General features: G+C 46.9%; 1 protein-coding gene across 9 annotated transcripts in view; it reads left to right on the top strand.

Annotated features, from left to right (window-relative positions):
* Positions 1–2,608: 2,608 nt before the first annotated feature.
* Nfi (Nuclear factor I) overlaps positions 2,609–17,281 on the top strand; it is a 76,813-nt gene continuing 62,140 nt past the window's right edge. For 4 of the 9 annotated variants that reach the window (XM_076778117.1, XM_076778113.1, XM_076778114.1 and 1 more), the window contains exons 1-2: positions 2,610–3,756; positions 14,885–15,040. In XM_076778117.1, the coding sequence (XP_076634232.1) occupies positions 3,676–3,756; positions 14,885–15,040 (237 nt within the window). In that variant the 5' untranslated portion in view covers positions 2,610–3,675. Of the gene's footprint in view, positions 3,757–9,804; positions 10,400–12,668; positions 13,104–14,884; positions 15,041–17,281 lie in introns of those variants that run through there. The other 5 variants (XM_076778112.1, XM_076778118.1, XM_076778116.1 and 2 more) reach the window with 4 other exon arrangements.

Here is a 17,281-nt window from a genome sequence, read left to right as displayed (position 1 = left end):
AATATACTTGTTTTATCCTCAAAATATCCTGGCAATATTCACGAACCGTCCAATTTTAATTTCAAGCAATAAATCCATACTTTCTTCAGATTTTAGTTTAGTTTTTGTCATGGGAATGTTTTTTATTTTGTTGGGTCCCTGAGATGGTAATTTTCAGATGAAAAATTTCTTTAACCCTATGACTCCGGCGCAATTTGCAATTTTTAACTTACAAGCTCGAATCTGATTCTACGGGTTTCTGATTTCATATTTAAAGTTACAGAAGAATTCATAAATTTATGTTGAATTTGAGCAACGTAACGATACGAATATATGTCTAAATTAAAGGAAAATCCGCATTTAGATGCAATCTCTGTTTAATTCGATCGTTTAACGGATGAAAACAATTTCCTTCTTCGTACTTCACGGTTTTGTAGTTTCGAACAAAAAACTGATCGGTCGAAGCAAGTTAAAAGCCGCGTTGCTTTGAATCGTTTCGTTCGCAAAGGGTTTTTTTTTTTTAAATTGCATCGTTTAAAGAGCGTTTAGATCGTGGTTCAGATAATTGGATGCTTAGGCTGTGGTCGATTTAACGCGGCGCTCTCTAATCGACGATTTCAATTCTAGCCGAGAGTTTCCCGGTCGGATCGCAGTTGTAACGCAAATGTTGGTTCGGTCGCGATCCTGCGCCTCCGCGGCTGCAACGTGCCGTGCAAAACACAAAGGCCTCCTCGAATCACGGAATCCGTCACGTTCGCGGTGACACCTCTTTCACGGAGAAGGGTGCCCCCGGTAGAGACCAGTCACGCGGGAATGCCGTTCACCAAAGGCAGTTGGTGAGTTTTCCGGCCACGGGGCATCGCGACGTCTTCGCGCGTTTCGACCAGTTTGTTCGCGTTCCGCGATAACAGTGATTTCCTATCCCGTGCAAACAAAAAAAAAAAACGATTATCTGGTACACGAGAATCCTCCGTAAGAGTAGTCGAATCGTGATAGTTCTGTGCCCGGGACTTTCCGTTCTTTGAGATTAAAAAGGAAATATAAAGAAAAATTAGTTGAATTAGCGAAGAATTAGTTGGACGAACGAGAGAACAGGAAAGCAGAAGCACCCGAACAGAATCCTCGGCGGGGAAAGTTTTAAGCCCGCGGTCGTCTCGCGACCAGTTACGAACTTTCTCGAGCTCGACGCGGGGGTGGCGGTTTTAAAGGGGGCGCGTAATCTCGTTTCGCAACGGTCGCGACTTGGAGATTACCGCGCGTTATTTTCGAGGGTAGAGCCTCGTCCCGGAAGATTGTTGACAAACTTCCGCGGCGGAGGGCGCGTCGTTTGGAACCCCTAACCCCCGAGCTCGGGCGACGTTCGCCCGTAACGGGGGGTTTTAGACTCGTTGATCCTCGGCAAAGGCCTCCTCCCCCCTCCTTCGATCGCGGAGAAAAGGGTGGAACTCGGTTGCTAGTGGAGACCTTCGAGGCCCACTAGCGCTAATTCCTAACGAGCGCCCAAAAATACACGCCGGAGGGACTGGCTGCGACTCTGCTGGGCTCTAGATAGCACGCGAGGAAGAGGCAGGTAGACGAAAACGAGCCGGATAAATAGAAGCTTACGATTAGCGCGCCAGTTTTCCTAACTTCTCTCCGCCTCTGGTTCGTTTCGCTCTACCTCTCTTTCTCTCTCTGTTAATGTCCATACCTAACACGAACACGAACACGAACGAACATTCGTGCTCTGAAATCGAAAATAATACACAAAAGTGCATCGTATTATCAAAATTATTAGATCTACGAATTAACTTTCGGCCTTCTTTTGATCTTACACCAGAGTATAGTTGAAAATTTGAGGTTCTTGAGATCCACCCTTCAATTTCTATCTCATCTTTAGTAGTGTTATTTTTCTCTTCCCTTTTATTGTCAATTATCATGCAACTGTTTAGTCCCCTTTCTAAACAAAGATGGCGGTTTTTGGTCAACATAGTCGACGAGGCTTTGTAGTAGTAGTAGTAGTAGACAATGATAGTACTAGGGGTAAGTCGCATAAGGCAAAACTTTTCATTCCAATGTAAAAATGACGATTTTGCCCAATTTTAACTCGTTCCTAAGATACGAATGCGTTCGTTCGTGCTCGCGGTGCCGTCCACAACGAACGATAAGTGTTCGTTCGCCTCGATCTACTGCATCCCCTAATTTTGTTGCGTTAATTTTAATTTTTTTTTTACCATCGTTCCTTATTTCGTTGATATGACGTTCGGTCGAACCTCGTTTAATTAAAACTTTCTTTAAATGATCTTGACACGGCGAACGTTTGATCGATTTGGTCGGTATACTCGCGCTCGGTCGGTCATCGTCAATCGTGTCTCGGTTTGCGCGTAGTGGATTCGATTACTTTGATCGTATCCGTTTTGCGGCGGAACATCTTGTTCCGTAAACTTGCTCCGTTAGAATATTGTTATTCCTTAAGTTTGCCACGTCTCTCGTCGTCCTATCTTTCTTTCTCCGTCGTTGTCCGGACGCATCGAGGCGTCCTCGCGGCGCGCTCCCGGCGAGCTTGCGCGACGCCGGTGCTTTTTACGCCGACGCCGACGCCGACGCAGCGCCGGTGGCTCGGAGTCGGCGTAGTCTGGGGCCTGGCGTCTCCCGAACGGGAACGGGAAGCTAGAAGGAACCGAGAAGGAACACCCGGTCGACCGTGGTCTCGTCGTCGTCGTCGTCGTGGTCGTTGTCGTCGCGGTGGCTGAGACGGACGGGATAAGCCACGGGTTCGCGCGAGAAAAAAGGGTCGAGTCGAGGGATAGAAAAGTCTGGGAATAAAGTAGGGTTGCATAAAAGTCAGAGGATTCGGCGGCGATAAAGTAAAAAATATAAAGAGAAAGAGAGAAGGACGGAAAGTCGCGTGTAAGGGTTAGCTGGCCGCGAAGGAAGGGAGAGGAGTGGGAAAGAGGAGTCAGAGGGAGGAGGAGGGTAGGGAAAACGACGAACCACGGAGGAGAGGGGTTAGGGATAGCGAGAGCGAGAGGGAGAGAGCGCGAGTGCGAGCGAGCGAGCGAGCCCCGTCTTGCGTGGCACGAGAGAGCACAGAGAGGGCCTAAAGTCGAGAGTCAGGAGTTGTGGCTCGTGGTTAGATAGGATGCGTGTGCCTGGGTGCGGTGTTCCACCACCACCCGACAACCGACGGTTCAGCAACGACGCGACCACCATCAGCAGCAGCAACATCGTCAGCTTAGCGACCGGTTCCGCGGCGACGACCGAACAGTCCCGCGTGAAAGCGAACCACGCCGATAGGTGCGCGATCGCGCGCGATCAGGGGAGGAACACGCCTCGCGGCGGTCGCTGGACACCGGACCAACCGGACGACCGTGACGACCGTCCGACGCCGAGGACAGCCGCGGCGACCAGGCAACCGGCCAGGCAGAAACGAAGGCAGCGACCACCGTCGCGCGACGCTCGGACGACCCGTTTACGCTTCTGCGGTGATTCGAAACCGTCCCCGAGTCGTCCGGTACGCTGGTCCAGTTCCTGGTCCACCCGGTGCGACGCGTAGTCCGCGATTACAACCTGCTTCGACTCTGCTACCTTTATCGCTGATCGTGGACGCGACGCGACGTCAGGACGACGCTGTCCGCGGGTATCCGCTCGCTGGAGGACCGTCAGCGCGGTGCAAGCCGGCTTCAGCCTGTGCCACAGCCGACGTCCCAGCTACTCATGTTCATCCCGGACACTCTGAGGAGCTGCATGGTGGAACCGGATGTCTCGACTTACCTGCAGGCCCCTTCCGTAGGACAGGTGGTTCGACTTTCCCCCTTCTTTTTCGCCACCAACAGAACCAGTGCTCCTCTAGTTTTCTTTACGGTTCACGCTTCCTGGCTGAGCTTAACACGCTTTTTAACGCTTCCGAGAGTGGTTGGTGTTTATACCGTGCCATGCCGCAGCCGCGCTTTTCACCGGCTCGACGTGCCGTGCTTTCACGCTTCCGCGACCCTCTCACGTGTTTTCCTTTCAAGGGTTTACTTTCGGGGACTCTTTTCGAGCTAACTTCTGTGTCTGTTGTGTGCTGGTTTCACGAGTTTCCCTCCTACGTCCTTTTACCCAGCTACGTTTTCCTCTTGGACGTCTCTCTCCACGCGCAAACCTTCTTTTTCATCCTACACCGATGCTTGGATAACTAAACTGGACACTATACGCTCCTGTCTTTGGTCATCGGCTGTTAATATTGACTACCACCGTGACGAGTGTCGATCGAGTATTGGCGATGACAACCGATCGAAAGTGGTTTGCAGTTATCCGAGCATCGTTGTCCGGGAGTTTTTCGAGGTTTTTCTCGCGATAGTTATCCTCATTCGGTAGCGACGGGCGAAGGGATTGGAGGAGTTCGGTGGAACACGTGCGACTCGCGTGCACCAGCGTCGTGTTTTCCACGTCGCGATTATTGCGACGCGTGCGGAGAGACGTAAACATCGGTGTTTTGCCGCAAGAGAGAAAGAGACAGAGAGAGAGAGAGTGAAAACGGTTCCCGGCGGTTTTCGAGGAAACTCACGAAGCCAGTGATTCACTCGTTAAATTATGCTAGCGCCGTGTTCGCTGCTCCGAGATCGAATTTCTCGATATTCAGCCGCGAAACTCGATCGAAAATCCGTGTTCCGACGACAATTTTTAGAAATTCTAATCGTATTTGCGTGCTTGTCTCGATCGCTGTCAAATCTGGCAACAATCTCGCGTCTTTTTGCGCTTTCTAGAACGATCGACCCGACGCACATGACAGGATCCTGCTATTTTATTCCGCTTACGTCTTGTTCTTGCATAGGAATAGAAGGAATATCGTTTAATGCGAATCGCTCTTTCCTTTATCATACTTTCTGTTGCTGGTTCGGTAGAAATATGCCTTGCGATCCGATAGACGACTTTAATCTAGTCGAGATAAGCTTCCCTTTATCGCAGAGAAGCATGTTATTTGGGCAAATAAATTACCCTTTGGTAGAAATAGAATGGAACATGAGGTTTGGCAAAATGTTTACGTTACTTCAAGGAGCTAAAAAATCAAGCGTTTCACTAATAATTAGAGTTCTGCATACCGTAAAGCGTTCGATGAGCTTTCTTAAATATGGCGAAGGTACATTTAACAGTGCCTCGGGACGAAACTATTAACCAAAATTTTAAAAAACCATTTGTTTCGTTAGAGTTTTAAAGAAAAAGTTCCCTGTGCAAAGGATTAAAAATGTTATATTTATAGAACGTGCCACTTTTGCATGACGCGTAGCGGCGAACGCGTTAATAAAACGACAGTCGCGTTACGGGCAACGTTTAATTCGTCGTACAAAAGGCGCTTTCGTAAGTTTTCACGCGAGGGAAAAAGAAAGAAGGGAAGAGGGACGGAAAGAGTCTGGTTGAAAGAGGATTAACGTAGGGGGTGGTGGTGTGTCGGGCTTATTACGCGTCGGGGTGTCGGTGGCGTCGGGAAGGCAATATTCTCGCGATGCGAGGCGATCGGTGACGCGCGACGTGAAAATACCGATGCACGTATAAACGCGTCGGGACGCGTATATTGGCGTCGCGCACGCGAACCTGTCTGGATTGTTCCGCGTGCTTGTCATATCCCGATCGCAGCCGAGTTCCATTCCCCCGATTCGCTCGTCAGCTGATTTTCAGCAATGCAGCTTTCGTTTTCGCGGCGTCGCGTGCACGCGCGCGCTCGACCGCCACCGGGACTCCGCGGCCGGTCTCTAATTATGTAAGGAAACGCCTATTTATACCGATAATCACGAAATGTTACGTAACCGAGCGACGGGGGACCGCCGTCACACGGTCCGAGCAATCTCATTTTTTTATATTTAGATTGTACTTGTTCGGTCCGCCCTTCTGCCGCCTCGATCTTACGCTCGATCCCCGACGGTTACGCTTTTCTCGCCATCGTCCTTCGATCGACGCCCCGCGCAGCTCCGTTTGTTTGCTCGATTCGAGTTGCTTGCTTTCTAATAGCCGAACGATGAATTAGAGGGAATTCGCCCCAAGATGGATTTTTCCACAGCGTTGACTCACCGATGAAATTTTAAGCGAATCGCCACCGACTTACGAGCCACGGTTCGTAAGTTCGTCGAACCGTTTCATAGACAAATTAGTTTGCTTGTCCCTGACATCAATCAAATAACTTGGGATCCAAATTTTATAAGCGCAAACGAGAAATTTGCAAGACCAGAATTGATTAAAAAGATTAGTAATCAGATAGGTTGCCGACGAAACGGTAAAATCACGGAGACGTGACAGCGGCTGTCAGAGCGTAAACGCTTACTTGGAAGGAATTCGATCGAGAAAAGGAGGTTCGAAGGAGCAAAGATCCTATTGCGACTCGGCACAATTAGGTGTACGCTTAGGGAGTCGCCTCGAGAACTTTTTGCCGCGACGATCCGGAATTTCGTAGCCCACTTAGGCGGTGAAATGTCGCGTGGATATAGCCAGAGGAGGTTCGTTGTCCTCGTGGAACCCGCGTCCTCGTCTCCAGCAAACTTAGAACAGTCATTAGTGCGGCGAACACGATATTTACTCTGGGGTGGTGTGCTCCGATATGTCGGCCGCGTGCATTACCGCCGCGATTCCTGTCTCTCCGATCCTCGATCACCAGGGGAAAATGTATTCTTGAGAGATCGCGAGCAATCAAAATTATTCGCATAATTATTTACCAAATGCCACCATCGATCAGAGACTCGTATTTTTATCGGGAAAATCGATTGAAAATTCCGATCCTTTTTTAAATCACCAACGTCTCAAATATTTTTATACTCTCCATAGCACGATAGTCGATCGCATTATGAAAAAGTACAATATAAATAGATACCTCGAATAATAAAATATAGATGATCGGAAAATTACTATGAAATTTTCGAGAGATTTGATCCCATTTTATTCTCACCTTAAGTCTAGGAAGATCGGATTGCAATTTACGAGACTCGTCGAGATTTAATATCCTCGTGTATATCTTCAGGACGTCAGCAGAATCGAGTCCGCTTTATTTTTGGTTCGTTTTATTCCCTTACGCATCAATCTCCTTAGACGTTCGAATTTTAATGCTTCGTTTATCGGAAATCAGTATTTTCGGACGTTTCGATGTCTCCTTCCGGTGGTCCTCGTCAGGTACAAAAACACAGATAGACCGCAGAAACATTTTATTTTCCAATTCTGAACGTAGAAATGGGAGTTGACCTTTCGATGACCTTGAGAATTTTTTTCATTATTTTGTATTCTGTTAGACTGGCATCTCTCCGTATCGCGCCAAAGTATTCTTCTCTTCTTCGCTAAAAGTCATACTTGCATCTTAAAGAACGCGATTTGAATGGAAGCTCGAAAAAGTTCGGTCCAGGTTGATGGAATATTCCGTCTAGATTCCTCCGACGGAGACGTCGTATCGTCGCGAAGGATTCACGGTTCCAAAAGTGTCCGAGAATACGGGGGAGGTGAGCCAATCTGTTTTATCTGTGAGAGCCGGTCGGGTGCTCGTCCAAGCATATAGAGAGGCGAAGAGTCGTATCAAAAATTGCGGAGCGTGTCTGTAAGGGGTGGTCCATGCATAACGCGTTTCCATTTACGCGGAGGTCTATGTCAGTGTCTATCTTAGGCGTCCGTAGAGGAGTTTGGCTATCGATCGGCTTCGCCAGCAGCCGCGTGCTCGCCACCCCTTCCATCTTGCTCTTTTTCTTCCTCTTCTTCCGCTTGTTCCGGCCGCTGGCGTCGCTTCTTCTCACCCTCTCTTCTTGTTCCTTTTCCTCCACGGTCCGGCGGAACAAGCCACGCGGACCGGCCCGCAAAACACGCTCCTACGAACGTCCGACATCTCGCTGTCCGTTTCTTACTGCGGACTCCGCGTCGGGACTCATCCCCCGATCCACCCTCCGACCACCCCCCTTCCATTCCCTCCCCAGTGTCTGCCTACTTTGTTTCCGGGGAGGAAGAGTTGTCGTCGGGTCTTTGGAACGCTTAACCCCGCGACGCGTGATCGCGACTCTCCGGGAATTTATGGGGGGATGAGTTTTCCGGGGTCCTGGAATTCGCGAGCGGAACGACGCTTTTCGAATCGTCGAGGCTTTGGGTCTTGTTGTTGCTTACTGGTACCGACTAGGGTGCTTTCTGTTTCCCTTGTACGATAATGTCTTTTAAATTGGGCTACGCGATCCTTAGGAAAGGGGGCTTGGGATTTAAAAGAGATTGGAAAGACAATTTTTTTAATACCTCGTGGAAATATTTCACACGTATTTTTGTATCGGCAATCGTGCGTGTTAAAGGGGTGAAAATTACTTTTAGAGTCGTCAGAGGCAGGGTTGAGAAATTATTGATAAATTATTCTACGGATTTACCCAATAAACAATATGTTAAAAATTTAGCGGATTTAAATATGCGGGACAAACGGGTCAATAGGTCCTTGCAAGGCTAATCCATCCGTTAGAAAATCGTTTGTTCAAGAACTGTCATGCTACTTGGCTGAAATATGGTGGTACACCGCCATGCATAAATCACACGCGACGTATAACATCCAATGGCGCACCACAGTAAACTGAGATGTACATTTCTTACGAGAGATCAAAATCTGATTTTCAGTTTAAAAACTATCCCACCGAGCCCTAATTGAGTATTCCGGTCTTTTGCAATATTAAATCAATTAATGATTACCTATTCAAGAAATGAATAGGAAAAAGGAGTTATCGAACGCTGCATAAAAACTTTATATCAGATCTATACGTTGCAAAATATTGCGAAACATTTCTGGGCATCTCAAATGCCAAGTTTTTGATTTTTTTTCCCAGAAATTAGAGAACAGTTATAGGAAGTTTTCTAGTATTTTTTTAGAGCGTAAGGAAACAATTTTTGTTTTTGTACCTGTTTTCTCGGCGAGTATATCGAGGCTTGACGAATCGATTCGTCTGTTTGCCCGCTACGCGAACGTTTAGCTGTGTTTTTTCAGTTTCTATAGAATCGAACGTTGATTCACAATGCGAGACTATTTTTAGCGTTTCGAAAAACTCGGCTCCATTGTTTTTTCGCGGGTTTATTGACGCGGAAAGCGGTGGGCAGGACAGCAGCCTCCACGGGGGATTAAAACGTGGCAAGAATCAATTGTGCCGAATTGCCTTCTTCATCGAGTTTCGCGCAATTTGCTGATCGTCCCTTGGGATTCCCTTGTTAGGCTCCATCCTCCGGTGTCGCAGCGAAAATTTCACTCTTCTGTCACCTGCCGAAAAATGGCCTATTTTCTTTACAACTACACAACGATAAAACTGGAATATGTCTATAGAGGCATCGACTGAAAATATATAAACTTCGAAATTGTGCAATTTTAGGGACATTTTCTAGATCTATGCGTCTCTCGTTCTGAATAGTAAAAATAGAAAAACGATTCTTCTTCCAGAATAAAATTATTTAATCTTGCAGTGTTACTAAAGGTTCTGTCCATAATAGTGGACAACTATTTGCTTTTGCTGTTTTACTAAAGGGTTTGGGCTATTGTATGAACCTGCCTGGTTAGGTGAACCGTTTGTGCTCCGGTTGGGTTCGTATAAGTGGAGTTGCAAGTTTAGCCAGTTACGTGGGACACCCTGTAGAAAGCGTGGCTCTCGATCCGCGAGAAAGGACCGCGAGCCGGAGGACGCATCGCGTCGAAGAGTGGCGTCGGAGGGAGGGTAAGCGCGGCGCTCTCGAGAGAGGGACGGGCAGAAAACGAGGAGGAGGGGGGTGGCTGGTCGTTGGTCGAGAGGAGGAGGGGAGGGGTGTAGAAGTTGCGTCGGTTCGAGGGCAAATCTAGTAAGCTAGGACAGAGGCTATTAATAACTGTTTGGGGTGCCGTACCTGGCCGCCGCGCGGTGCCTTCGGCGCGCGTCCAGATACGCGCGTCCCGACGGCCGGCGTCTCAGTGTCGTCGCGACGACCGACGTCGTACCCGTCGTTCCGACGTCGACGGTCCTCCCTGGCGATCCTCCGTGTCTCGTATTAATCTCGTGCTCGTTGATTTTCTCTCGGTTCTCCGTCGCGTCGGTTGTTTATTCCCCGTTGGACGTCTCGTTTTCCCTGGTCGCGCGTTAAATTCCAAGGAAGATTCGAGTCGAACGGTGCACAGTGCGCTCGGTCATCGAGCGAACCCATTGGCAGGCTACCAGATCCTCGGATCGAGTGGATCAGTGTCGAGGCCCGCCGTACCGCCGATTAACCCCGTACCCTGTGTAATCGAAACGATCGGATCAGTGACTGAGGAATACCGCGCCGGTGGTTAATTCGCCACCGGGAACACCAACGGTTCGTTCCTCCCCGGAACGACCGGCGAGGATCAGCTGATCGCGCGACCCGCGGCTGGAAGTCGATCTCGCCTTCTCGTGGAAATCGCTAACGGCTCGAAACCACACACACACACTCTCTCTCTCTCTCTTTTTCTCTTTATCTCTCTCTGTCGTCAGTAAGTAGCCAGAAAATTCGGTGATCGACGACTTTTCAGCGACTCGGTTCTTTTTCTTTTTTATTCAGCGTCGATTCGCTTCCAGTACGAAACTTGATCGTGATCGAGCGAAACGAAAACGGTCCGTGACGATGATTAACGTGTTCACGGTAGACCTTTGAGACGATAAAAGATTGCGTGTCGGAAAAGTAACAAATCCTTAGAATGATCTAGGGGGAACGGAATTAATACGTGACAACCTATAATGCGGTAATGGTACTTGTTGCTGAAAGTCTACATCGAAAGCATACCATGATAATACTCCTTTCGTGGGATTATACATTGTATATCGAAAAGCTAGCAAATACGATCTAACTCTAAGATCAGAATTTGTAAGAAAAGGGTACCGAGAACCTATTATGGTACTTGTTGCGGACCGTCTGGACGAGTCGGTTGTTGAGAAACTATAGGACTCTGCATTTGAAACAACGTGACGTATAAAAGTTTGATAGTGTATATATATATATGTTTGTTAATACGATTGGATACGTGGACGATATAACTCGGAATAGGAAGAGTAAGTGCAGGATTTTCTAGACAAGTACCATTCGTAGACTCGTAATAACGAATAGAAATTTTAATTTAAACGCGACGATTTCAACGCGATTTTCGTTTCTCGCGGAGGGCGCGCATTTTGATTCATTTTTCACGGGACGGGAGGACAAAAATCGTCGTGAAAACGTAGTCTCCGTCAACGCGACGCGATAAACAAGTCGCGGGGCGCAGAATCCGCGGCGATTTATCGTCGACAACTACGCACCAAAGCTCGCCTTGCAAATAGAAGCTTCGCGCGACACGTGCGCTCGTTCGACGCCCTCCGAAACTCTTTAAACCTTACGAATCCGTATAAACGTCTATAATTTTCTTGAATGTTCTAGCTTCGAAAGATTTAAATGAGAATAACTAAAAAAATATTGAGTTTCGTAATCTACCCCTATACAAAGTTACAGTTAAATCGGTGTTCGGAAGATTTCGTACTCGCCTTGTTAACGAAGAAAAAGTTCTGGGCGTGGGTGTAAATTCGAACGCAAACTTCCCAATTTTCCGAATTCATCGTCATCGATTGCTATGCGCTAGTTTATCCGTCCTTGGGACGTCGAGAAGCAGGGATAAATCTTCTCTAGGGTCCCTCTAGCACGGCCAGAAGAAACTTCGAAACGTCGCTGTCAATTTAAGCGCGAGATTCGCAATTTTTCGGAATTTATCGCCGTCGATTGCCACGTACCGGGTTATCTGATTCTGGAACGTTGAAATCCTGCACGGAATCGCCGCGGAAAGTTCCCTTTGCTCGAGTAATTTGCATTCGCCGCATTCTTTCTAGCACGGCAGAAAATTCGCGATCTTTCGATCGTTGCGAATCAATTTTTGCGAATGATTAATTTACTTCTGCGACCCGTTCGTGCTTGGACTTTACGAAGACCACAGAGTAATTTTATATAAATTTGAAAGTTCGTACTTTTGCGAATCCTCTATGCCCCGCATCCTTGCTCCGGTCTCGGTCTTTTCCTTTTCCGCGATGACGACGTCGCTTTAGTGCCTTTGATTTTCGTTCGCGTCCGAAAATAACGGCGTGTTGTATGGATACGCGTACCCACACGAGCCTACGTGCAAACCGAAGCGTTACGCGCGCGACAAAGCGAGCGAACGCAAACGACTCGTCGCCATTTTCGGCCTGAAAACCATATTCGATCTCGGTGGTGCTTTTCTTTCTGACTCGTGCATCTCCATCATAAAACCGTGTTTACTAGACTCGATTTTTTTGGAAACAGGGTGCAATTGTACAGTTATCGTTTGTAATATAATAATTAACCCTCGTCCAGCGGACTCTGGGTCCATTTGGACCCGTGCAAACAGTTCGTTTCAGTGTCGTGAAGTGCTAGTTTTTATTTACCAGAGGATGTACAAATATATAATAACGTACGAATTCAATTGGAGCTGGGAATAATAACATTCAGATTTGGATTTAAATGGACCCGTTAAGACGTTCGAGGGTTAAAGTACGAGTACGTGGGGACTCATAATCTTCTCCGTTCTGGCTAGAATTCAAAAATACTTGTGCACCGCTAGAAAGGCATAAAACAAATTTGTTTACACTGAGTTTGAGTTAAAGGGGTGATGTTCTAGAACAAACGAAACTTTTTTCGAAAGACGTTTTCCTTTCGCGAGCCACGATCAAGTTTCTCAACGAAATCGATAAATCGCCAAATCGAGATCCGTTTTCTCGCAACAGAATCGACCGTTTAAGGATCGGAAGCTAGGATCCGAGCAGGACGCAAGGAGGGAGCCGATAAATACTTCACGAAAAGAGTCAACGAGAGAAAGGTGGGCGAATCTGTACTCCGAGAGCCCGAAGAAAGGATCGAGAATCGATAGATCGAAGGGTCGGCGGAGAGTTTTGCGCGGGAAAGGCGATAAAGGAGGAGATCGAGCCGACTCGGTTCGGTTCGTCGGACTGATCCAGGCGAAACAGAGGGGAGGGGAATAGAGAGAGAGACAGTCAGTGGTGCAGATGAGGCCACGATCAATCTGCGACAGGGTGGCGGAGGAGTATTGCGACCCTGACGGTTGTTACTGCGAGAATCGGTGCTTCTGACAGCCGGACGGCAGGAGGGACAGACAGACGGTAGTGTGCCACAGCAGCCGCAGTGCTTGCGAATACTCGATGGTTCGTGTCGTTTGACGCTTGTTCACAGCCCACCCTCGTGTTCTTCCACCCTCCCCTTTGCCGTTGCTCTTCCCTGGCTCCTTGTACTCGTTGCTTATTCCGTGAGATCGTAATTGCCGGTCCCTGGGGACGACTCGACGAAATTACCGAGCAAATTCGGTACAGTTTGTCTCGACAGCCATCGCGGGGACAAAGAAAAATCACTCTTGAGTTAGGGTTCACTGAAATCGAGTAATTTCTAATAAAAATTGTAAGAAATTATCCTGGGTTTCTATAAACGACCTTGAACAGCCGGTCAAGTAGATTTCTAGATACCCTGGACACCATTTTGAAAATTTGATTCTTTCGAACGTACGCTGCAGAGTGTCCCTTTAATTGTGACAGTTTTTTCCCTTGGACCCTGAGTGGTTCGCGCGATACATTTTACTGCGGGAAAGTCGGAAAAAGGGCGGGAAAAAGAATCTCGATCCTCGAACGCGTCCATCGCGCGTCATTAACCCGTCGATCAAGCACGTCGTTACAACTCGATGGCTTTCGCTCGGCTGCGCGGAGTTAGGTTCGTGTGGGAGGAGATGAGACTGCACGTACGTTATTGTTCCAACGATGAATATTCCGCGGGCGTTCATTTTCATGCGAGAGTGCTCCATAGAGAAGTCGGGTCGTCGATATACGCCTGAAAATTGATCCTCCCGTAAAATGATGTTTACATCCCTCTCCATCGTCACGGGGGAGGATTCTCTATGGCCACCCGCATTTGCTTCACAAAGGGACACGAGGATCCATTCTTCTCGGAGATTGTGCAAAAGCTCGATCCTCGACCTACAATCGACGAACGGGGGAGGAGTTTGGCCTTTTTTTTTTATTTTCCTCTTTTTACCCTCGTCCTGCGACCGGAAGGGGGGGATTCATCGACGTTTCGGTCCCGGAAGAGACTCGAAAGCTGCGATAAGAGAGAGCCTGGACGAGCTTCCTTCCGACGTCCGCGACCCTTTCTCTTCCGGTTCGCTCCGGGGAAATCGTTCGACGTCCAAACGAGATTTCGACGCGTCGAAAGTGCGACTCGATTCGTTGTATTGGTTTCGGTTTATTTTCGTCTCGGTCCTCGTGGCCTTCTGCGTTGTCCAGAGTCGGAGAGGGCAGACAGGTGGTTCGCACCAACCTTTTCAGAGCCAGGGTTTTGCTTTTGGAAATTCGATCTTTGCTTCATAATTTATTAGTATTTAAGTTAATTTTTGATTTTGCCAAACCAAACAATCGAGACTTTCGAGAATTTGAATCCTTTATATCTTTTAAATACGTGTTCGATAATTGCATGCTTCTTTCGATCGATTTCCACAGTTAAATGAAAGATCCTCCGTTGCATGGTAAAACGAAGTGGCTTGCATGAAACTAATACGCAATCGATGCATGAAACTAGATACAAGAAATAAATCACCCCTCGAGAACGAGAGAATCGACGGTGGTCACCAGTGACCGTCGAACCTGCGTGACTTTAAAACGTTTACAATATACAAATTTTAATAATTATAATTGACATTAAACACACTAAAAAATAATAAGCATCGTATCGAAGAATATTTCTATTTCTATTGTGTTTTGAGAGGCAAAATCGTTTGTTTGATAAAAAAGACAAGGTTCTTTCGTGTTCGAGAGCGAACGAAGTAAACATCGTGCAAAGGGAAGAGGCGTAGGGTAGTCGAATCTCGTTCCGGGGGGATGGGGGTGGTCGAAAGCGTTTGGGGAAACGCGTTGCTAATCAGTTTGTTATCGTTTGCTCGCAGGATGAGTTCCATCCATTCATTGAGGCCCTCCTACCATTCGTGAAGTCTTTCTCGTACACGTGGTTCAACCTACAAGCTGCCAAGAGGCGTTACTACAAGAAGCACGAGAAGCGGATGAGTCTCGAAGAGGAACGCCAGTGCAAGGAGGAACTCCAGGTGAGTAATTTTAACAATAAACGTACCCCTGTTTTTTAAATATTGACGCTACGTCGGACTTTTGATGACTTTTCTCTCGAAAACAAGACTTGCGATATATTCTACAATTTTCATTTTTTTATTATATATTTCGGGTCACTTTGTAACCATGAAAATAGAAAAATTCACTATGGAAATGTAGATAAATTATCTACGAGAACCAGTGTATTTAGCGTAGGGGATAAACTTCGGACAAAATAGATTAAATTAATTAATAGTCTTGTCGAGAAAACGAGACAAACAACGATAGGAATCGCAGAAGTTGTTAAACGATAGAAATTCGTAGCATTTACTAACTATTATTATTAAGTATTATAGTTTAGTTTTTAAATCGTATTTCGGTAAAAGAGGAGTCGGAATATCGGGCCAAAACATTTTATTCCCTTCTGACTACGTTTTAATTATTTTAGTCGAGCATCGATGTAGGTTTTCCGTCGGTACTATTGAAAATGGCGTCGGAACGGTGTTCGTTTAACGATCGGCGGAGTCGTTAGGTGTAGCGAGCGGTTCGTTTCTAAATTTAAAAGGACCTGTCGTGAAAAGAAAGACTCGTACGTCAGGGCTCGATCGTTTAAAAGAAGGCGAACAGCCATAACGGTGTTCGAGTCGCGATAGTTCTCCGATAAAAGTTCGAGGCAGGCAGGCGTTCGTTAGCCAGCGAAACAAATGTCAGACGGCTGCACGAAAGTCTAACGGTCGGAGGTGTGCTCGCTAATTTCATGGTTAAGAATAAAAATAATGAGGTTTGAGCCTATTTCTGGCGCGAAGCGTCCTCGTGACGCGCACTATCGCTCAACCTAAAGCCAGTAGTTCTCAATCGTCCTATAACGATCGCCATCGGCCCGCTTATTAATAGAACGATCCGTACGAACCGTAGAAAATTAATCGAGTTGCCTGAAATTTCAACAATCGACAAACCAGGCAAAATACCCGACATTTCTCACAGGAATTTTTAGAAAATTTCAGCCAATATCGCGACGAGAATAAAGTCAAACTCCTTTTTGCTTGGAAGAGTAATTCAGAACCCGAAGATTTATCCGTCGACGTTTCGAGCATACGGCAAAGGCCAATTCGTTTCCGTTTGTCCTCGTGTTATTAATATCGCATATATTTGTCGATCGATAATCATTCGTCTTCCTCGATAGGAAGAGACCAATCTTCCAAATGGAATTTTTACTTTTTATCTCAAAGGTTACAACTTCTCTAAAAGAACTGGAAAATAGGACACGATTTTTGAACTAGCTACAATTTCGTAAAGTATAGTCCTACAATAATCTTTATGGGACCAAACCCTTAAATTTAATTTTCTCAAATGCCTTTTTACGCTTTGAAAAGTATTATAAATCGGTCGAACGGGGACGCTCCGGAATTCCTCATCGACGCAAACAAGGAATTCAGCGTTCCGTGGATAGAATTCCGAGCTTTTATCGTAATTTCGAGGAGGAAGCAAGAACAACGAACGATCGCGGCCTTTTAATAAAGTGTCGCCGGTAAGAGGAAGCGGTGGTCCTCGAAGGATCTCCGGAAGTCGCGGCGAACTAAGAAAACAGTCAGTCGAGTGTAATCGAAACTTTAGCCGCGAGTAACTTTTCCCGAAACCCGGCGGAGACTTATCCTCGCGATTAAAACTGTCGCAAAAACTTACCCGGGCGTCCTCGAGCCCGCGGTTTCTGGCCTTAGCGTTAATCGATTTACGCTTTAATCGAATGAAACCGCGTACTCGCGATTAATTCGTCCAGTGGAATCTGGGCTTTGTTATTAATCGGACGCGATTAACCTTTTATCGCTCTTCGTTTGAATTGTTTAGTTTAGTTGTCCGATGGCCAAGACTAAGTCTTTTGCAACGAAGAATTGCTTCCACGGAAGATACAAAGAAAATGTTCATTTTGTTTCCTTGGCTCATCGATCAAACTGTTTTGGAACTGATCGTATTGTGTTTCATCAAAATAATTTTTAAAAATAAAGTGAATCAGAGATTGGTGGATATCTCGACAACGAACGTCCAAGGGGTGGAATATGATTAAAAATCGTATGATCGAGGGTTGCTGGAAACAGATCGTAGCCTCCGGTCGCAGACTCTTCCCCATAGGTTGTTGGATTTAAAACAAAGCGAATAAAAGTCGACGAACTTTCGATATCGAGGTAACTTGGCGCGGCTCGGTTCGACGAGTCATTGACATTCGAATTTTCGGCCGGACCGCA

The sequence above is a fragment of the Colletes latitarsis genome, chromosome 11 (genome assembly GCF_051014445.1).
Source record: "Colletes latitarsis isolate SP2378_abdomen chromosome 11, iyColLati1, whole genome shotgun sequence".
In the NCBI taxonomy this organism is placed as follows: Eukaryota; Metazoa; Arthropoda; class Insecta; order Hymenoptera; family Colletidae; genus Colletes; species Colletes latitarsis.
Note: the sequence above shows the minus strand (reverse complement) of the source record. Positions and strands in the feature narration are given on the sequence as shown.